The 23,234-nt window shown below is 42.9% G+C and overlaps 1 protein-coding gene across 1 annotated transcript in view; it reads right to left on the bottom strand.

The window, feature by feature from the left end:
- The window catches only part of LOC135506587 (zinc finger protein 638-like), a 24,481-nt gene extending 1,247 nt beyond the window's left edge, over positions 1 to 23,234 (bottom strand). Inside the window, exons 1-5 of the mRNA XM_064925923.1 lie at positions 23,143 to 23,234; positions 9,203 to 9,295; positions 3,103 to 4,693; positions 1,180 to 1,241; positions 6 to 35 (exon numbers count right to left, since the gene is read on the bottom strand). Coding sequence (XP_064781995.1) covers positions 6 to 35; positions 1,180 to 1,241; positions 3,103 to 4,693; positions 9,203 to 9,295; positions 23,143 to 23,234 — 1,868 coding nt within the window. The remainder of the gene's footprint in view (positions 1 to 5; positions 36 to 1,179; positions 1,242 to 3,102; positions 4,694 to 9,202; positions 9,296 to 23,142) is intronic.

The raw sequence follows: 23,234 nt of genomic DNA, 5'->3' as shown, positions 1-23,234 counted from the left end.
CTCACCTTGGGACATTTGGATTCCAGTCTGGATACCTTTGGGGGGGAAAGAAGAGACATGAGTACATCATCCATGGGTTATTGTTGCGTATTGATGGGTTAGTTAACTCTAAAAGTCTAAGCCGTTGCAGGGGAGGGGTACAAAGCTAACATATGCAATTGTTTTAAGATGGTCATACCATGGATCATTTAGCTATTTGATTTCGATATTTCTAGTACACATTTAAGATTCCTAAAAAGCTAAAAAAATATATATAGATATATCTATATATATTTTAGGAAATATTGAATTTGGCCTCCTATAGCCCATAGAAATGCATTGAATAACACATTCATAAATGGCAACAAAAAAAGGCAGTACATTTTTTTATCATAAAGACTAAGGTTTTGAAGAGTCCGTCCTATATCTAGGATATAAGAAAGCTCAGAATGTTGTTTTACTTAACCCCTTATTTTTGTTGGAACAAAACTAACTCCTCCATAGTTCATGTGTTTGTAAGGGTTAGCTTCAGAAGGTCATGGAGCAAAATGGAGAACACCATCGTGTTCGTGAGTCACTCCTTTCCATAGTGGAGTCATAGTATGTAGCTCAAATGGTTCGGACGCTACAGACAGTAGTTGGCACGAGGTCGACCGATTAAATCGGAATGGCCGATTAATTAGGACCGATTTCAAGTTTTCATTTAAAGAAAATGAAAATCTGTAATTTTGGACACCGATTCGGCCTAATATAATCTTGCAAATTTACAGTTAACTAGTCCAACGCTCTAACCACCTGCCTCACGAGGAGCCCGCCTGTTACGCAAATGCAGTAAGGAAAGGTAAGTTGCTAGCGAGCATTAAACTTATTTGATAAAAAACAATCAATCACTAGTTAACTACACATGGTTGATGATATTACTAGTTTATCAAGCATGTCCTGCGTTGCATATAACCGATGCGGTGCATATTCGCGAAAAAGGACTGTCCTTGCTCCAATGTGTACCTAACCATAAACATCATGGACGCTGAAGGCTGACATAGGCGGATGTGATGGATTGAGACCCTTCAAAGATATCTGATATCACGAATTTTGATGGGATTTATTTAATTTTTTACTTAGACTGATGGGTGCTTCAATAGACATAAGGATTTTAACTGCCAGCATAGTTTAAGCAACAAAAAAAATGTAAACACCCACTTGTTGCGCAGATCTCTGCAGCTAGCTGTGTGGTTGACTGTGTTCACGTGATCGATCCAGTCCTGTGAGGAAAAAAACAAAATAAAGAAATAATGGTTAGATATCTACCAGAGTCCAGCAGAGAGATGTGATTGGTAGGATCACATTTACACCATCATAGTGCCTATGTGTGTGTATGCATTAAGGAGAATGGTGGAAATGTATTTTTAGGAGTATTGTTGATATGTGTAGGTCTTCCATATATTGAATGCATGCCTCAACAAGCTATCAAAAATATATGTATTGAAACTACTTGTTCAAGTTTGAGGCATCAAATCAAATGGCAAAGTACTAAAGAAGGTATCACGATTTGAAGTTATCAAGAGACATTTTGGCAACAACCTGTAAAAAACAAACATGTAAATTGCAAAATGGTGTTTCTTATATTAAAACAGCATTGATCATGTTTTTGTACACTGCAGAAGAGTGAACACTGGGTAAAGTTAGTCCTCTTCACCACAAATACAATTCAGTTTTGCAGTTATATCCATGTCTTCTGTAATCTTCTTCTTCGTCATCAGCAGAGTACGGGTCAGGCTACTTTTTCAGGAGCAAATGGTTTTTCTCTTTTTTCCCTCCTTGATTGTTTAGTTGTTTTAATTGTTGAACAACTCAACAGTAACACCATCCATATATGGATTTACAAAAGAACGGTTTGAAAGGAGAAGACACCGTGTACGGTTAGATGCACACAATAATGTGATTTTGTGGATAGTCAGATCAATAAAGTAGTTTAATAAAAACGTTTCCATGCTTTGGAAGAAGAACGATTTCCTTCATAGTGCTGTTTACATGGACACATCTGGAATCAGGCTACCTGATGGCACCGACAAATTCAGAAAATTGCCAATCAAAATATACATTCTCCCACAGCGACCATGTTATTTTTGGGAAGCATATTCGATTCTGATTTCGGACATATAAAGTTTGTATGTGAAAACTATTTTTAAAGATGCATACATTGTTGTTCCGAATTCACTTCACTCTCGATAAAGACGGAGGCCCGCTCAGCTGGTGCTAGCACAACAACAGATCACTGCTGGAATGCCAATTAAGGTATTTCTATGTCCAAATAAAATGAAAGATTGTACAGAAAACCTGGTGCTTCAATCAGCGTAAGCTCGCCAAACGTACAAAATGTTTATGTGAATCAGAACTGTTAAACCATTGCTTAAAATATGTTTATTTTTGTAAGTAGAATCAAATATGTAATGTATTTCACTGTGTTTTATGCCTGGTGTGTATGTAAAAGTGGTTATGGTGTTTAAAGGAAAAATCCAACCCACTCTTTTTTTTCTTCTCCTTTCTTCATTAGTCCATTGTTGATAGTCCCAAAAGGTTTTGCATCATCATGATAATGTAGCAAGTGACACTTTGCTTCTTGAAAGTCCAATATCTTGAAAACTTGATTGCTGACATTCAAAACACTGTGGTATTGTATCAACAGTGGACTAATGGAAACAAATTCCAAAATATAGTTTGAGTGGATTTTTTCTTTAACTGCATTGGGCCTTTATAAAAAGCTTAAAGGGATACTTTGTGATTTTGGCAATGAAGCCCTTTATCTACTTCCCCAGAACCAGAGGAACTCATTGATACCATTTCTCTGTATCCAGAATGATGGAAGTTAGAAGTAGCTTTGCAAGCCAAAGCCAACTAGCATCAGCACAACAACTGGAAGTCTACGGTATCCACTAGCATGCTAGCAGTTGCCAAAGACTTCCAGTTATTGCGCTAACACTAATTTGCAACGTCCTAACTGGATGCAGAGACAACAAATGGTATCCACGAGTTCATCAGACTCCAAAATCCTGAAGTATCCGTTTAACAAAAACAAAATCTCTGCTTGGCGAACAACGTGTGCGGTACAGGTACGGTACTCACCTTAGCCCGTTCACATTGCATGTCGCACAGGGAGCAGGTGTGGGGGTACACCTTCGGAGGGTCCGCCGAGAAATCACCTATCATGGTGGGTGTTGGGAGCCTCTTGGTTGCGCTAGAGCTGCGTTTGGCACCGGAGGGTCTGGTTGATTTTGATGACTCACTCCTGGCTTCGAACTGTGGCCTTGATCTGGACCCTTCGCGCTCCGACCGAGATCTCGATGGCGGCTCTCTGACGGGCGTTCTTTTGTGCTTGTGAGTGTCGGGGATTGGAGCACGCCTCCTGTAGTCTTTGTCTTTCTTTGAGTCGGAAGAGTCGTCGTGCCGCCTTGGGGATTCAGCTTTACGTTTCAAAGACGAACCGGTGGACTTTGACTCTGGTTTAGTCGCTCTCTCCTTGGACGGTAGCTCGCGTTTGTAAGAGTCCCTACCCTCTTCCGCCACCCTACTCGCATGGCCGTAGTCGATAACTTTACCCGCCGTTTGCGTCACACTCAGAAAAGTTGGGATGTTGGTCGTACATGAATGTGCAGGATGCCGCTGTGGGGGAGAAAGACGCAGCGGTGGCGGCAGGTTAGGAATAGCAGGGAGAGTTTGAGAGAACGCAGGAGGGCCTGTGTTTCTGTTTGTTTTGTGTATCTGTATGTCACGTAGGATGAAGGGCAGAGTGTCTGGAGTTAGTTGGTCATCAGGGTAGTGGCTGAGAACCTCCAGGTCATCGTTTGACAAACCGAAGCCGGCCAGGATACTGCCTGCGCTCTCGGGTACGTACAGACCCTGCATGTTTCCACCCTGTGGACGAGCCGGTTGAGAAACAGGAGCATTCCAGCTTTGCATGCCTCCTCCTGAATGCCCGCTGTTGGGGTTAACATGAGAGTGGGAGGACTGCTGGAGGTGCTGCTGCTGATTGAGACCAAAGAGTTTACTGGGAGTCTGGTAGTTGGACCAGTCCACATCTTGCATCTGATTCTGCTGGTCATCGCAGGAGAGCGAAACAAGGTTGTTGCTGTTAGAATAGGCAGTCTCTGAACTCCCACCCCGACCGTCCCCGTGCATGCGGGGATCTACACAGTGCTGCCGGGAGATCTGGGTATTGTGGTTGAGTAGTCGGTGGTCCTCGTCCCTCCCACCCTGAACACGGACAGAGATCGCTGACTCCAGCTCCTCGGGTAGCCGTGTTTGTGGCGGGAACTGACCCGCCTGGTAGCTGTTCATCTGGACCATGTTGTTGCCGCCAGTAGAGTGGCCCGGTTGTTGTTGATGGTATGGCATGTTCCTGGGCCTGTTGAAGGGTGCCCTCTGTTGCTGAGGCTGGTACATGACGGGGGCGAGCGGCTGAGCGAAGTTGTTGGCAGCTGCTTGCTGGAGAAGGTTGAACAGGGCCCGTTGCTGGTTGCCGTGGTTACTGGCAGCGGCGATGATGCTCAGTTGGTGCAGGGCTAGCTGGGCTTCGATCTGGGCCAGGCGGATAGCCGCGGACGGTCCGAAGAGGAACGGGGTTCCCCGGCCTATGGTACCGAAGGCACTGGCTGCCCTATCTGCCCAAGCTGATAGAGGGTAGAGCTGGGATGGACTTTCTGTGAACAACGAGAAGCTGAGAGGTGGAAAGCAGAAACAGGATTACAGATGCTGGGCCTCCTCAATTTTGATTTGCTTGAAATATTTCTTCTTATTGGTATTCTTACAGGAGGGGGTCCCTATGTAGTGAGAAATGTCTATGATTTCACCGTTTTTGTTTCCTTTTAAATTGAGGGGAGGGAAAATTCCATCATCTTCTCTTAAACATCTTGCAGTCATGCTCTTTTACAGGGTGGAAAAGCAAAGAAATGTTAACTATCCAACACCATTAGACTTACCATCAATTTGATACAAAGGCCAATAAAAGAATAACATGCGTAAGTACAAAAATAAGTACAACAATGAAACGTACCCAATGGCACTTGTTTTGGACCTACCCACCACATTAACCATTTTCTGCGAGAAAAACTAAACTGAGCTAATGGGCATGTTAAGATGTCCTAGAAGAATGGACCCATTGCTACTTGCATCAGGTGTCACAGAGAACAGGCCATTACTTACTTACACTAGCACAACGCAATCTGATTTGGATAAAAGACCAGCAACCTACTATAAAAATCAGTGGTATTGTGAGATATTTAAAACGCTGCAACCAGAGAAAACAAATTCCATACTTCAGAACAAAGATGGGGGAAATATGGGACCCCTTCATGCTATCTTTCCCCTAATCTTGCAGATACCCTGAGAAATGTCATGGGTAATAAGAAAGAATGTTTATTTTTGTTAATGTAAAAAAAATGTTATTATGTAATATACAGGTAACTGTCAAAATAAAGCAAACGCCAACATAAAGTGTCTTAATAGGGCGTTGGACCACCACGAGCCGTCAGAACAGCTTCAATGCCCCTTGGCAGATTCTACAAGTGTCTGGAACTCTACTGGAGGGATGCAACACCATTCTTCCACAAGAAATTCCATAATTTGGTGATTCGTTGATGGTGGTGTAGAATTGGGTTAAGATCTGGTGACAGATGGCCATAGCATATGGTTTACATCATTTTCATTCAACAAACCATTTAGTGACCACTCGTGCCATGTGGATGGGGACATAGTCATCTTGGAAGGGAACCACTCCCATCAGGATAGAAATTCTTCACCATAGGTTGACGGTGATCACTCACTCAGAATGGCTGTGTATTTCTTGGCATTTACCTTGCCCCCCTTAAGGGACTGAGTGGACCTAAACCAAATGTTCACTTCGATGAACTGTTGGAATCATGGAAATGTATTATTCTAATTCCATAGTTAGAATATAATAGCAGACACTTTGAATACAGTGCTGGTTGACATGAAAATGAACAAAAATGCCGTTGAGACAGGGTAGCAACCAAAGTGTTGATAAGTGTTTCTTAGGGGACCCTATAATCTTTGGCTACACGTAATGTTCTCTTAGCTACTGCATGTAGCGAACATACTCAGGCTTCACGTATCCCTCTGATTTAGAAGATAATGTTGCACAAACATTCTGATTTAGGTCTACACCATCACTGGTATTATCAGGCTGTATAGCTAGTTCAATTTTCTCTGACTCAGTACATTTATTAGCTAACGGGGCTAGGTATGTGTGGAAAGCAGCACAGAAAGAGAGTGGAAAGAGATGACTCAAGTAGTGGAGTAAACTATAAAAATGGACATTACACATGGCATATCAGATTTAACAAACCAAACATTCAAATACCGGTATAGAAGGTAAAGTAAAAACCCAAACCGGTCCGTACACCAAATACCGGTATATTTGAGCACTAAGGGAAGAGGAGGTGTGGTATATGGCCAATATACCACAGCTAACGACTGTCCTTAATCACGACATAATGCGGAGTGACTGGATACAGGCCTTAGCCATGGTATATTGGCCATATACCACAAACCCCAGACGTGCCTTATTGCTATTATAAACTGGTTACCAAAATAATTAGAGCAGTAAAAATAAATGTTTTGCCATACTCGTTGTATACAGTGATATACCACAGCTGTCAACCAATCAACATTCGGGGCTCGAACCACTCAGTTTATAATGTAAAATATGGTATACCAACCAGCCCTGTCACTTTTGTTTTCTGTTGCTTATGTTATGTTTGATGTAATCTTGATTCTTGCTTGTATTCAAATATATGTTTAATTTGCTATGATGTTTACCTGAAACAACAATATTAAGGGAAAAATGATTATAGATCAATTCAACAGAAGCCCAAACAGCAGGATTTTATAACAATGTTTTCAGATGACAGACCAATTCAATTATAATGGCGTCCGCATGCTTCTCAGCCCAAACAGTTCAGAAGGGTTTGTGCATGTATTACGATGACATTGTGACGTTTCGTTAGTTTTGAACTTCAGTAAAGTTTTCTTTGGTTGTTTGGGCACAGACATTTCTCTCGAGGCAAGCCGAAGTCAGTAGTAGCCAAAGTCTACGCCCCTTTCATCTGTGCCTGGTCAACAGTAAGGAATTTTCAATAAAGTCTTTGTTGTCATTCAATGAGAGACTGCTCATTTTCACACACATTTTTACATTAAGAAATACTGCACCACATCTTAGTTCAATGTAAAAAATGGGCGACTAAGATCTCCTCTGCAAAAACATTTCAATTAATGACCGATTTCTTGAGTTGAGTTATCTTAGATTAATTCTTACCATTTTGAGGAAGTGTATACTGGCTCCGGAGTTTCAAAGTGCTATTGTTGCCTTTTTCAAATTTTTAAAGAGAAGGTATTTTAAGGGAGTATGTGAGAACACTGGTTTGGTTCCCATAGGCGCCAGTCGAAATGAAGCATACTGACGCCTTAACCCTATGAAGCTGTGTAGTAATTTAACCTTCTGGTTTTATTTTTGTATTATTTCTCTTGATATGGAAGATACTGGGCTAGTATGGCCAGACATATGAGCATCCAGTAGAGGCTGGTGGGAGGAGCTATAGGAGGACACTCATTGTAATGGCTGGAATTAAATGGAACAAAGTCAAACGTGGTTTCCATATGTTTGTGCTTGATATGGTTGCATTTATTCCATTCCCGCCATTACTATGAGCCCGTCCTCCTATAGCTCAACCCACCATCCTCCATTGCTGTCATCAATAGGCCTTAAAGGTCGTTAGCCTCTATCAATGGAGTATGTTCCTAATTACTGCACTCATTGTCATTTGAACAGAATCCTATATACACTTGTCCTTTCTTATGTATATATTCTGCTATTTGAGACTGATGTATGATGCCAACCCAGATTAGCTTCTAACTAACCTATCCCTAATATCCACACAAGCTTGCTTGACCGGTGGACTAAATCTGTGCAGGATGATGATGGACTTCTCAATTACAAGATAGCCTATCATCAGAGTCTGCCATATTACAGTGCTTGTTTACGGAAAACGCCAGAGTCAACTCTGTGCTAATTAGCTATCTGCATCTCCGAACACCTGAGTGACGCCACAAACCTGTTGTCACATAAAGATACTATCAGCTGCAACTGCCTTAACCCGGTCCAACTCCGCCCCTTTCTCAATTTTCAAAAGAGAAACGGGGTGTGCCTTTGGTGGTTAGTTATGCGTCATTCTGGTCATGCGCGCCGAAACCAACGTAGCTTGTTCCTTAGCCAGTAACGGCATATGTGTTGACGTCATTTCAAAAGATTTGTTTTTGGAGAAATGGCACTTTGGTCAAATATCGTATTAATCCAATTTATTTTAAGCATTAAATGACCTGGTATGATGGTGCATTGATCAGTTATACCGGTTGAATACGTTATTTTTGCCCAAAGCCGATCTTTAAAACAGTAACTGTATATTTTCCATTTGTGAAATTGTTTTGATGTGATATGAAAGTAGAAAGCTTTATTTCTAGAACCATGCCGCAATTGAAAATCGATTCACATTTAGATGGATTATTTGGCTGACAGCCAATTCGCCCCTAAATAGAACATGTAACGGTAAGGCCCTTGCACTATTAGCTTCTCGTCCATTATTGGGCTACTAGCAACATAGCTGTAGGTGGCCGGTTATTCATTTGCACGAGTTAGATCGCTAATATAAACACGACTTTCTCTAACTGTACTGTAAAGTTAGCATATACATTATATACATACTGCACAAGATGTCAAATGCGCCGCTTAATTACAAACGCATTGATTCGCTCTGATGCTATCCAGTTGAAACGAGGACAGTTAGTTACAATGCTAAGTTAGTTAGCTAGCTAACCTAATCGGCAAGCTCCTGTAATGCCCATTTTATTGGCTAGTACCAACCAGCTGTGCACTCGTGCAAATACATTCCTGTCGTTTTATAACATAGGTTTGCGGATAAACACGTTCTACATTGACTAGCTGCAGTGCCCGAATAAATGCAGCTTTCCAGGCCTAACGCTAGGTTAGCTAGCTAGCTGCATTGTAAAGCCATTTTGTTTTTTGCTGCGATGCCAGTAGCAGAACGAGGAAGCATGAATGGTATTTTATCCCCGAACGAACGGTGATTAATATCCGTGAAGATGCTAATTTTCAAAATAATCTGTTTAGACATAGCTACCTGTCATACAATACCGGGTGTGGTTCTTTGTTTGTCTTCGTGGGACCTGTTGAAGTCGGCTTTTCTCTTCCCTGTGAAGAAGGATATAACCGCTTGCGCAAAAAGCCCTACAATGAAAACAGGCCGACTAATCGAGAGCAGAATCAATGATTAAATCTTAGGCATTAAATCGAATTTTATTGTGCCTTTTCTGCTCAAAAAAAATACGTACACCACACATACAGTATCTTCTTTTCTATCAACATGTGTAAATTATAGTTTATTCATCGCTATAATTTATGTAAACTACAAACAACGTTTCTACCACTCTACCAGCATAAATCTGAGTTATTTAGTGCTCCTATTTGCAATTGTTTTGTGAAATTATGACAGATTGGATAATTGGTCAATATTGAGATATTAGACATTTGTTATGGGAAACTTTTGTTATTAGATACCTACTGTTATGTTAGTGTCATGTACTGTACATTCGGGATGAGGCTAAATTAGAGACTGCATCAACTCTTTCTCTTAACAATGCAAACATGTCTAAATAGATTTTTAAAGTCACTCCTGATGAGACTAAATAAAGTTGTATGGAATTGACTGTGTCCTGTGAATGGCTGTTCCCAACATTCCGGTGTGTCTGTGGTCAAAGCTCCCATGACCCTCTCATTAGCTCGTCACTTGACAAATTATCAGGCTTGTAACGACAGCTGTCTTCATTCCTCCTGGGTCATATTAAACTGCTGTCATCCACACACTGATAGACAGAGGCTGTGTACGTGTGAGAAAGAAATAGTGTGTTTGTGAGATATAAGCCTAGGTCCGACAGAATGGGCGTTTTGTGTGTGTGTGTGTGCATGTGTTTATGAGATACAGAAGCTGTACGTTTGAGAGACAGAGGGGATGATGGAGAGAATGGGGGACGAGAGAGAGAAGGAATGAGAGACAGCGTGCCGGTGTATTTAAACATGCCACAGACATCTGATCCAAGCGATGTATTCGATACCAGAAACATTTAAAAACAGACACAGTAACACATGATCCACCCATGCCGGCCTGGTAATCGATATGGGGATGAACTATCTGACAACATTATGTACTGTATGCGCTATCTCTCTCAGTGGGTTTGGTGGTGGGAGTCCGAATGACTTGCCTCTCAATCATATTTCCTGTCATAACTGGTTGCTGTTTGCGTCACCAAAGTGCACCTGTGGGCATTGTCCCCCGTACCCCATGGCGGCCGATGCTAGATTTGGAGACATGTCATGGGGATGAAAAACACACAACCCCTGCCATTGGAATCCACCTCACCTCTGAACTCTGAGTCAGATTATAGATTTTTTTTTCTTCATCATGCAAATTCCCATCACCCAACCTGCCTGACTCCCTTGCTGTGTCCCATCTTCGTGTCCCATCGTCTCCCCCCTATCCCTCGCCACCGCCCCAGGGCCCCTACCCCTCGCCACCACACCTGTTCGCAGAGTTCTTTGGAGTCACTCATGTTTCATGATCAATGAGGTGAAGATACATTTGTCTGTCGTAAATTTACCCCTTAGCCCCGCGCCTCACCCCTCAGCCTCATGACAATCATTTTTTATTGGACAGAGATGCACATTATTCAAACACCTGTCTGAATGGATAAACAAGTGCTCACAATGTTGACAGGATAGGGTAAGGAACGGACGGGACGGCTAGCAAACGTAGGCAGGGAGATACGCGGATCATGAGCAGGCAGCATTAGCTCATGGAGATGTACGTATGCCATCTTGTATGTGTACAAAACAAATACCAACCATATCACAAGATGGCAGGATGTATACTGTTGCTAGGCGTGTTGCATGAGCATGTGAAGACAAGCCAGTGACTACTGTCCGTTCATGACAGTGGAGGGTGTGTTCAGTTACTTTCCCATTCTAAGGGAAAATAAGAAGATGATGATGGTGATGCATGTGACATGTTACTGTCACAGGTAATATGGTAATATGGTTATTGTTGGGGGGGTCAGAACATGCCTGTAAATCCTCCAGACATTCCATAAGCCGTGTGACTACGGTTTCAAATCAAATAGGGACCTACCTTTTTTTTATGTCCAGGGTATTTCTGTGGCGTAGTGCATTTATATAATAATCAAATCAAATTGTTAATCATACCTCATGACTGACTACACTGAGAAAATAACATATCTCTATTTCGCCAGTCTCAACGTAATAAGATGATCGTGTGCTTTTGCTAGCAGAATATCCCTAACAAGTACACTCTCACTGCCCATCTTGTTCCGTAGACCCAGCACTCTCTTATATCAGCCGCACGCGTCCTCAGATTACAGAGCCCCCACTACTACTGCTGATGCATGGTGTGTGGTTGGCGTTGTTGTCGTAAGCCTACCCTGGGTGCTGGGACAAAGGTGGCGGGTTGTGGGGGGAGTCGGGTTGTGAAGGCACGTGCGTGGTGTTTGAAATCAACCTCGGAACGATGAGAGGAGACACTGAAGTAATTTGGTGCAGACAGGAGGAAAATGATACAGATGCCCCAGGTGGGACAAACAGAGTGGTATGGGGGGTTTCTTACTTCCCCCCATGGGGTTTGCATCATCAGCAGTCAAAGCCAGCGGAAGACAGCCTGGGTGTTAACAGTGCTGCATAATGGATTGGCTTCCAGTCTGGCTTGTGATATCATTAATGTGTAATACAGTACTACAGTGTGGGACTAATTAAGAGCAGGTGGTGGACTGGAGAGGATTTAGGCTGACTGAATTCAGAAGTCAGACTTCTATTCTAGAGAAAATCTCTCCTCCCGACCTCCAGCCGCTCCATGTATTTGATCTATTCCAAAGCTAACACACATGATTCAACTTGTCAACTATATAATTATCAAGCCCTTTTTGATAGGTGAATCAGGTGAACGAGTTCAGGGGTACAACTAAATTGTGAAACTACTTGGGGTCCCAGAGGAGAGGTTTGAAAACCTCTGTGCTAGAGAGGTATCTCAGCAATCCACCTTGAGTTTGAACTGGCCTCTACCCTTGAGTTTGAACCGGCCCCTAACCTTGAGATTGAACTGGCCCCTAAACACAGACCTAGGATCAGATGTCCTCAGCCTAAATCCTCATCTGACCCTGGATCCAGCGGTTAAGGTCAACTCCTATCAACTCCTACAACAGAACATACTGTAGTTAAACGAAGGAACAACACAAACAATAGGGAAATGTAGCTTTGTTTGCACATCATGAATATTCCTCAGTAGATGAACTGAATCTGCCCACACTGCTGCCTAGAGGACCGCTAACATATCTATTACACCCCAAGGGGATTGGATGAATCACCCCTGAACTGCCCTGTTGGTCTCCCACCCCGACCCTTCTCTGCAGTGTGACAGTAATGCATGACAGGTGTAGTCTTCATGTCTTTGAGCGGAACGCAGTAGTCGGGGGTGTAAATGAACAGCGTCGCCAGCCGTTCCGTTCCACGCCCTCAGACATCCCAGAGTGGCTGAGCCATCAACAGCTCCATGCAAATCACTGGGCAATAGAAATGCAGAATGGAGATTCAATGAGATAATGTCAAACTGTAGCAATTAAAATGGATCATGGGGTTTAAGTAATGAATTTGGCTGCAGAATTCCAGTAGTAAGGAGGAGACCGAAAAAACAAACCACCAACTACATTTTCTCTCTCTTCTCTCCCTCTCTCGCTCACTAGCAGTTCATAGCAGTTCATTTAGCTCACACTCTCCCTCTCTCTCTGACACCATCTCTCTCAAGTGTCCATCACGAGTGGACATAAATCTTTTTAGGACTCCTCTTATTTTTAGACCCAAGTGTGGTGGACATAGGCTAGTGGCGATCACTCTAAGGCAACGTCGCAAATGGCAGCCTTTTGCACACAGTGCATTACTTTTGACCAGGGCCCACAGGGATGACCACAGGGCTCTGGACAAAAGTAGTACACTATTTCAGGAATAGGGTGCTATTCGGGATGCAGCCTAAGACTCCTCTCACTCCCAAGGGTGAAGGAGGTCACTGCTGAGACTGCTACAGTCAGAACCTACCAACTGTTAGGCCCAAACAATGTGTCCCTTAAGCTAAAAGTGCCTGAGCTAAAGCTTTATAAATGGATGATATGCGATGCTAATAAGTTGGTTACGTAGTGCCTGTTGGGCAGCGGCCAGTTCCAAGTGATTTACAAATACAATGATTTATGATATTGCCTTCCCCCTTTAACCAATCTACTAGAGCATTGGTAGTGAACGGTGGCCATCATGTCCGTCTAGCACATCGCTCATTTGTGCTAGTCAGGTACACGGCGTGACATTTCTGTGCAGAGGGGCGCACCACCAAATAAAAATCAACCCAGAGGAACCTGATAATGCCCATTTGCATGACTTTATGTTCCTACAGGCAATGAGATATAGGTAACTTGTGTTTAATAAGCACCTCAAAATAGGCTAAGCCGTTACTAAGGGACAACATTATAGACCAGTGGTTCCCAACTCCGGTCCTTGTGTAACCCCAACAACACCCATTTTTGTTGTCGCTGCGGACAAACATACCTGATTCAACTCCTTGAGGGCCTTATGATTAGGTGACAAGTTAAATCAGGTGTGCTTGTCCGGGACAACAAGAAAAACATCTACTGTTGGGGGTATTCGAGGACCAGAGTCAAGAACCACTGTTATAGACCATCATATATTTTGACACTTTATTCTCTGCTGTACCTACAATGTGATTTCGTTACACCGTCCTACGTGTCGTCCCATCGGATGTAGGCATCATAAAGGCCATGCAGATTGTGTTTCATTGACAAGCATCTTATGATGTATTCAGATTCAGTTACATCTAATTTCAGTCACACAGATATTTGTGTTTCCTCTGAGCGTGACACATTCAAAGCGATGTCCTAGAGCAGGGACGGCCAACTCCAGTCTTCAGGGGCCTGATTGGTGTCACACTTTTGCCCCAGCCCCAGCTAACACACCTGACTTCAATAATCAACTGATCATGATCTTCAGTTTAGAATGCAATTAGTTTAATCAGCTGTGTTTGCTAGGGATGGGGAAAAAGTGTAACACCACTCCGTCCCGCGAGGACTGGAATTGCCCATCCCTGTCCTACAGAGCATGGGTCCAGTGTGTCTTGCTGTGTGAATAATGAGAGGAATAGGGGAGGAGGGACGTCCTCTCGGCCTCTGTTACTTGGCAGACCCCAGAACCCTTACTCAGACCTAGAGTGCCCCACTCAGATCCCCCTTGGCATAAACTGACCCTTCAAACTGCTTCCAACAGATGAGATCAGTAATCGTGAGGTGTGATATGAATCTCCTCAAGTGACTGAAGGCTGAAATAGTCTCAGTTAGGTAAAACTACGCACAAAGGCAATGGATGCAGCACAACAGCACACGTGTAATAACAATGAAGAGTTGTTTGGGGTTATGGCTCAGTCGGTAGAGCATGGCACTTGCAACGCCATGGGTCGTGGATTAAATTCCAGCTGTGGCCACCCATAATTAAAGTTTATCTGGATATTTCACTCTTAATCTGGTGACTTTTGTCCTGGCATAAAAGTCACCAGTCTTGACCTTTAACAAGGGCAATGCCTTGTGATGTTTTGTGGGGCACGAGTGTTTGTCGGGCATTTATTAATTGATTCCCTGACTCACAAAGCAGTCAAACAACGTGCCTGAAAGACAGTGTTGCCACTGTTATAAACACTTTGATTTACACCTTTAGTTCACAAGCCCAACGTTGTGAAAAGCTGCAGGCCGGGTTCAAGCTCCGTGGACAGTTAAAGTACATTTATATGGCCCCCATGACCCACAGTGGCCACCTGTGACTGTCACATTGCATGTGTATAAATGTATTTTATTGTTTTCTCTTGCGTTATTTTAGATCCTCGGCAACCTGTGGCACGATGTGTCAGTGGAATGCCACACAGTTTGATGAGGCATAGGTTATGCACGTACTTACTGTGGTGTTTTCACAATCTTTCTGAGAGATCATTCTGACTGCGGTTAAATAGACAATTGGCCAAATTAGGAGAAGATCACACCCACACGTCATGATCTGATCATTTGTCTTTTTAAGACCCTGTTTGAACCTCTAATCAAGCAGGTTTTACAGACTCTTACAAGTCCTAGAACTAGGTTAATGAGAGAATTAAAGGGTCACACACAGAGAGTAGGGAAACAGCCCTAGAACTAGGTTAATATGAGGGTTAAAGGGTCACCCACAGACAGTAGGGAAGTGAGACTGTAATTAGGGAAAACAGTGGAAACCCAGGGGGTGTTAGCAAGGAAAACAGTGGAAACCCAGGGGGTGTTGGCAGGGAAAACAGTGGAAACCCAGGGGGTGTTAGCAAGGAAAACAGTGGAAAACCAGGGGGTGTCAGCAAGGAAAACAGTGGAAACCCAGGGGGTGTTAGCATGTAAAACAGTGGAAACCCAGGGGGTGTTGGCAGGGAAAACAGTGGGAACCCAGGGGGTGTTAGCAAGGAAAATAGTGGAAACCCAGGGGGTGTTGGCAGGGAAAACAGTGGAAACCCAGGGGGTGTTAGCAAGGAAAACAGTGGAAACCCAGGGGGTGTTAGCATGTAAAACAGTGGAAACCCAGGGGGTGTTAGCATGTAAAACAGTGGAAACCCAGGGGGTGTTGGCAGGGAAAACATTGGAAACCCAGGGGGTGTTAGCAAGGAAAACATTGGAAACCCAGGGGTGTTAGCATGTAAAACAGTGGAAACCCAGGGGGTGTTGGCAAGGAAAACAGTGGAAACCCAGGGGGTGTTAGCATGTAAAACAGTGGAAACCCAGGGGGTGTTAGCATGTAAAACAGTGGAAACCCAGGGGGTGTTGGCAGGGAAAACATTGGAAACCCAGGGAGTGTTAGCAAGGAAAACATTGGAAACCCAGGGGTTGTTAGCATGTAAAACAGTGGAAACCCAGGGGGTGTTGGCAAGGAAAACATTGGAAACCCAGGGGTTGTTAGCATGTAAAACAGTGGAAACCCAGGGGGTGTTGGCAGGGAAAACAGTGGAAACCCAGGGCTGTTAGCATGGAAAACAGTGGAAACCCAGAGGATTTTAGCAGGGAAAACAGTGGAAACCCAGGGGGTGTTGGCATGTAAAACTGTGGAATCCCAGGGGGTGTTAGCATGTAAAACTGTGGAATCCCAGGGGGTGTTAGCAGGGAAAACAGTGGATTGTAGCGCTCAGCAAGCTCCAACTTGTGTCATGCACCAAGTTGTGTCAAGAGCAAACACGTGTCAAGTGCCAACCCGTGTCAAGCCAGAACAGTCACTATCACAGCCATGGACAAACCCTATCAACTCTACTTTGTTCTTACAGGCCTCTACAAACTTGAATATGTTATTGTACTTATGTAGCAAACAAATCCAAGGCCAAAGCAATAAGACCAGACAGGGGTTTTAAAAAAGGAATGCGACAGGTGAGACTGCTCTCTGACGAGTGTCTGTGAGTGACTCAGGCAGCTAACGCGGCTGCCAATCACAAAACTTGCGGCTGCCAGTCGTAAAACCTTTACCCCCCCATATCCCCCTCAGAGAGTCTACCAGAACAAGACGAAGCATCATACATTTCCAACTTAGCATACTCCACTCCCACCTCCCACCAGACCAAGAACATTAAACAGCTTGATTTACTTAAAACCAGTTAGAGATAGGGGACAGTATTTCCACTTTGGATGAATTGCGTGCATCAAAATCTGTCCTAAATTACTAATATATGCATATTATTATTATTAATATTGATATACTAAAACCGTTTGAATTATGTCTGTGAGTATAACAGAACTCACAGGGCAGGCAATCTTCCAAACAAGTTTTGAAATCCTGAAAGTTGGGGCAACTTTGACATCATCTCCCCCTCACTTCCCAACAAGTTATGGATCTGGTAACACTTCCTACGTCTTCCACTAGATGTCCTCATTCAGTAGAAAGTGTAATGGAGCATTTGCTGTGAACTTTGACCTAATGGGAAGGAAAGTAGTCGGTGTCGCAAAATAATGCCATTTTGTTGCGGCGTGTTTGTCTTTGATTGCTACGGCTGTTCCAATCAGCCCCAGATGAAAACGAATGATCCGGTTGGAATGCTATTGGATATATATGATTATAACATCCTGAAGATTGATTCTGCAACTAGTTTGACCAGTTTCTTTGACCTGTAATATGTCTTTTGGAAGTTTTGGAAGTTTTGATGCAAAGTTATCCTGGACCAGAAGTCATTTTTTGGCCATGTGAGCTGAAAGTGATAGCAAATGCTGCTACTTGGACACTAGAATTGAGCATTATGGAACAAAACAATGTATTGTTGTACTAGGACTCCTTGCACTACATTCTGATGAAAGATCATCAAAGGTAAGGGAATATTTCTGTTGTAATTTTGTATTTCTGTTGACTCCAACATGGCGGAGAAATATTGTTACGTCTGAGCACCGTCTCAGATTATTGCAATGTTAGGCTTTTTCCATAACGTAAAGAAAATGTGACACAGCGGTTGCATTAAGAACCAGTGTATCTTTAATTATACGTAGAACTTGTATCTTTAGTCAAAGTTTTATCTGGCGTAGCTTTCTATAATTCCTCCAGATATTTTGAAGGATTTTCTGAACATGGCGTCAATGTAAAAACAGATTTATGGATATAAAATGCATATTATCGAATAAAACATAAATGTACTGTGTAACATGTCATATGACTGTCATCTGATGAAGATTTTCAAGAGGTTAGTGATAGATTATTTTTTTAAATCCTGCTTTTGTGATTTTTATCTTTTGCTGGAAAAAATGGTTACGTTTTTTTCTTTGGTTTGGTGGTGGTCTGACATAAATATATGTTGTGTTTTTGCCGTAAAACATTTTAAAAATCTGACATGCTGGGTAGATGAACAAGGTGTTTATCTTTCATTTGAGGTATTGGACTTGTTAATGTGTGGAGGTTAAACATTTCTAAAGAATATTTTTGCATTCCCTGTGCCACCTTTTCAGCTGAACGGGGGGGGGGGGGGTTAACAAGTTTTAAGCTTAAACCTTCGTTAGTGTTCAACCCTATAATGATAGGATGGTACATTAGATGTCATGAGTCTTTGTCTTATTGAGTTACAGTATTGTGCTCGCGGGCCTTAGAGACTATTATACCAGAATCCATCCCTAATACCTCGCTAATGCTGCTAATGTTTACATGGTATTTAGAGACTACTATACATATGTGTTATTTCATAGTTTTGATGTCTTCATTATTATTCTACAATGTAGAAAATAGTAAAAATAAAGCAAAACACTTCTGACTTGAACACAATAGTAAATGATCCGTCCTCAATTAGACTTAACACTATAGAGTGACCACATGTTGTCCTAGTTGTGCGGGACAGTCCCATATTTTGTCCCACGTCCCGCAACCAAGCAATCATGTCCAGCATTTGATCAACAAATTCAAACGTCTGCCACGCCCTGACCTGAGTATTCTTTGTTTTCTTTATTATTTTGGTTAGGTCAGAGTGTGACGAGGGTGATGTGTGTGTTTCTGTTCCTGTCCAGGGGTTTTTGTATGTCTATGGGTTTTTACTAGTCTTGTTGTTATGTATGTCTATGGTTGCCTAGATTGGTTCTCAATTAGAGGCAGCTGTTTATCGTTGTCTCTGATTGGGAACCATATTTAGGCAGCCATATTCCTTGGTTATTGTCTATGGTTAGTTGCCTGTGTCTGCACTTGTTTATATATATATAGCTTCACGTTCGTTTTGTAAAGTTTGTTTAGTGTTCCTTCGTTAATAAATAGAAGAATGTATTCACATCACGCTGCGCCTTGGTCTCCTCGATATAACGAACGTGACAACATCACTCATTTAGATTTTTTTTTATAGATTTTATATATTTTTTATATATTTTATAGATTTCAGTCAGTCACTTGCAGTCACTTTGTGCTCATGTAAAGATTTGGAAAATATTCAGACCCCTTCCCCTTTTACACATTACAGCCTGATTCTAAAATGTATTACATTATTCTCTTTCCTCATCAATCTACACACAATACCCCACAATGAAAAAGTGAAAACAGGTTTCAGACATCCTGAATCCATTGATCATACTTGAGATGTTTCTACAACTTGATTGGAATCCACCTGTGGTAAATTCATTTGATTGGACATGATTTGGAATGGCACACACCTGTCTCTATAATGTCCCATGTAAGAGCAGAAACTAAGCCATGAGGTCAAAAGAATTGTCCGTAGACATCCGAGACAGGATTGTGTCGAAGCACCAATCTGGGGAAGGGTACCAAAACATTTCTGCAGCATTGAATGTCCCCATGAACACAGTGGCCTCCAGTATTCTTAAATGGAAGAAGTTTGGAACCACCAAGACTTCCTAGAGCTGGCCACCCTTCCAAACTGAGCAATAGGGGGATAAAGGCCTTGGTCAGGGAAGTGACCAATAACCTGATGGTCACTCTGACAGAGCTCCAGAGTTCCTCTGTGGAGATGGGAAAACCTTCCAGAAGGACAACCATCTCTGCAGCACTCCACCAATCAGGTGTTTATGACAGAGTGGCCAGATGGAAGCCACTCCTCAGTAAAAGGCACATGACAGCCCGCTTGGAGTTTGCCAAAAGGCAGGTAAAGGACTCTCAGACCATGAGAAACAAGATTATCTGTTCTGATGAAACCAAGATTTAACTCTTTGGCCTGAATGCCAAGCGTCACATCTGTAGGAAACCTGGCACCCTTCCTATGGTGAAGCGTAGTGTGTGCAGCATCCTGCTGTGGGGATGTTTTTTAATGGCAGGAACTGGGACACTACTCAGGATCAAGGGAAACCTGAACGGTGCAAAGTACAGAGAGATCTGTACTTTGTCAGAACCTGACGGAGGCAAAGGATCACCTTCCAACAGGACAACGGTCCTAAGCACACAGCCAAGACAGCGCAGGAGTGGCTTTGAGAGAAGTCTCTGAATGTCCTTGAGTGTCCCAGCCCAGACATGAACCCAATCGAACAGCTCTGGAGAGACTTGAAAGATAGCTGTGCAGCGACACTCCCCATCCTTGGGTATGACGCTACAAGCTTGCCACACCTATATTTCGGGAGTTTCTCTCATTCTTCTCTGCAGACCCTCTCAAGCTCTGTCAGGTTGGATGGGGAGCAATTTAATCCATTTTAGAATAACATAGTAACATAATAAAATATAGAAAATTCAAGGGGTCTGAATACTTTCCGAATGCACTGTATATGATATGGATGTGGTACTGGTGACGTAAAAAACACTTCTCCAGTCATTGTTGAGATCTGATATTCTGCGCAAGACCAGACGTTGGGCCAATGTCATAGACCTAACATCAACAAATTCTCAAACGATTTGAGGCTAAATTCCAGCTAAACTTGGAGAGGACAGTTATGCTACTTACAAAAAGTGTGCCAAAGATGAAGAGCAACAAAAGTAAGCAAATAGCTGTATCAGACTGCAAAATAGGATATAAGGTCATTTCACATTTGTCTTGCTCTCATTCACTGCTAATTCACTCGATCCCGTTTTACATTCCCTGAGACCAACCAGAATTGTTTCCTTGGCCACATGTTGCAAGATTTGCATAAAACACATGTGGTTTCTTGTTTCTCCATCACTACATTTTGCATGAGGCAAAAGAGTAGCTTCGCTTCAATTAGCTCATTCGGTGCAGGGCTGTAGTGCTGCCTGAGTACACCAGGGCTGTAGTGCTGCCTGAGTACACCAGGGCTGTAGTGCTGCCTGAGTACACCAGGGCTGTAGTGCTGCCTGAGTACACCAGGGCTGTAGTGCTGCCTGAGTACACCAGGGCTGTAGTGCTGCCTGAGTACACCAGGGCTGTAGTGCTGCCTGAGTACACCGGAGTGTCGCTCAGCCACTTCTCACAAGGGTGCTAGTCAAGTTAGATCAAAGCTGAATCAATGTCTTGGAAGATCACATAATGATCAGTTAGTATTCTACATGACACAACCAAATACACTGGCAGAGTACAACGTTACTGTCACACCAAACACACCAACATATGTCTTGTGAGACTTTAGGATGGTGAGCTGAATAGTCAAACGAATCAAATATCTTATGCGGCCAAAACTGTGAATATCCTGCAAAATCCTCCTGTTGTTCCACATCTGGATATTTTATTAAATGTGGTCACGGTACTGAAACTGTTTTTCTGCCAGTCTGTTTATTTATTTACCCCCCCTGTCCTTCATCACCGACTGACTGGGTTGGCTGTCAGTGGTCTCATTTACTGTTATGTGATGCTCCTCTGACTGTGCACTAAGCATTTACTGTTATGTGATGCTCCTCTGACTGTGCACTAAGCATTTACTGTTATGTGATGCTCCTCTGACTGTGCACTAAGCATTTACTGTTATGTGATGCTTCTCTGACTGTGCACTAAGCATTTACTGTTATGTGATGCTCCTCTGAATGTGCACTAAGCATTTACTGTTATGTGATGCTCCTCTGACTGTGCACTAAGCATTTACTGTTATGTGATGCTCCTCTGACTGTGCACTAAGCATTTACTGTTATGTGATGCTCCTCTGACTGTGCACTAAGCATTTACTGTTATGTGATGCTCCTCTGACTGTGCACTAAGCATTTACTGTTATGTGATGCTCCTCTGACTGTGCACTAAGCATTTACTGTTATGTGATGCTCCTCTGAATGTGCACAAAGCATTTACTGTTATGTGATGCTCCTCTGACTGTGCACTAAGCATTTACTGTTATGTGATGCTCCTCTGACTGTGCACTAAGCATTTACTGTTATGTGATGCGCCTCTGACTGTGCACTAAGCATTTACTGTTATGTGATGCGCCTCTGACTGTGCACTAAGCATTTACTGTTATGTGATGCGCCTCTGACTGTGCACTAAGCATTTACTGTTATGTGATGTGCCTCTGACTGTGCACTAAGCATTTACTGTTATGTGATGCGCCTCTGACTGTGCACTAAGCATTTACTGTTATGTGATTCGCCTCTGACTGTGCACTAAGCATTTACTGTTATGTGATGCTCCTCTGACTGTGCACTAAGCATTTACTGACTTAAGCCGTTGGATGGGGCAACATTAGGAACTTACTGTCTGTGGGACTGACAATAAAAGGCTGATGACAAGTTGGAGCCTATGGGGACTGGTCCTCGGCTCGCAGCTGTCTGCAGTATATAAAAACATCTAGTTCACCACATACCACCCTACAACTGTTCAAAACAGCCCAATGTTTCTATTACAATTACCACAGCCATGGCCATGCTAAATATATATATATAAATATATACATACAGTATTTGTCATTTCTAAACAGAAACAAGAAAAGACTTACATAAAAAAAAGCAGTACATTAAAAAATGACTTAAAACGTTGGTAATAAACCACCCGTCAACATTTTACACCACTTTATGGCAAAAGGTTTGGGCTAAATTTGACCTGATCACTTTGATAGAAGATTCAGCAGGAATTCCACAAAGTATTACTCTATCAGTTGAGTTAAAGCGTTGCACTACCACAGTCATTGAGTATAGAATTACTAGCTGAGTCACAGTACGCCGACCCGGCGCTGTCAGCCATGTCACTGTACTCAATTATTTTGTGGCTGAATTAGCGACTGTGCAAACTTCATTCTTTCACGGATCAGAAATGAATCAAGTACCAGTTGTGATTGGTAGTAAAGGCAGCAATAAAGGTAGAGTAGTACTGGTAGTGTTTCATTCTAGACCACAAACAAACACGATAGAAGACCATCTAAAAAGCTGTGCTGGTATTCAGCACAAATGCCATCCCACAACAAACACGTGTACACACACCTAAAGCAAACGGATGCCTGCGTTATTTACAGAGCGCACCAAAACAGCATCCCCCCAGATCCCTTTACAATGCACTTCACCCCTTTGACCCTGAGTCCCCTTACCCTTCACCCCTGTACTATACCCTCTGACCCCTGAACCCTGACCTGACTCACTTGTTGCCTGGTTTTGTCAAGGCTGTGCAAGCTAGAGCTCTCTGCTGCTGGCCCATGTTCTGGACCAGGTTCTTCTTATTGTTCTTCTGCAT

Source organism: Oncorhynchus masou, chromosome 20 (genome assembly GCF_036934945.1).
Source record: "Oncorhynchus masou masou isolate Uvic2021 chromosome 20, UVic_Omas_1.1, whole genome shotgun sequence".
Classification (NCBI taxonomy): Eukaryota; Metazoa; Chordata; class Actinopteri; order Salmoniformes; family Salmonidae; genus Oncorhynchus; species Oncorhynchus masou.
Note: the sequence above shows the minus strand (reverse complement) of the source record. Positions and strands in the feature narration are given on the sequence as shown.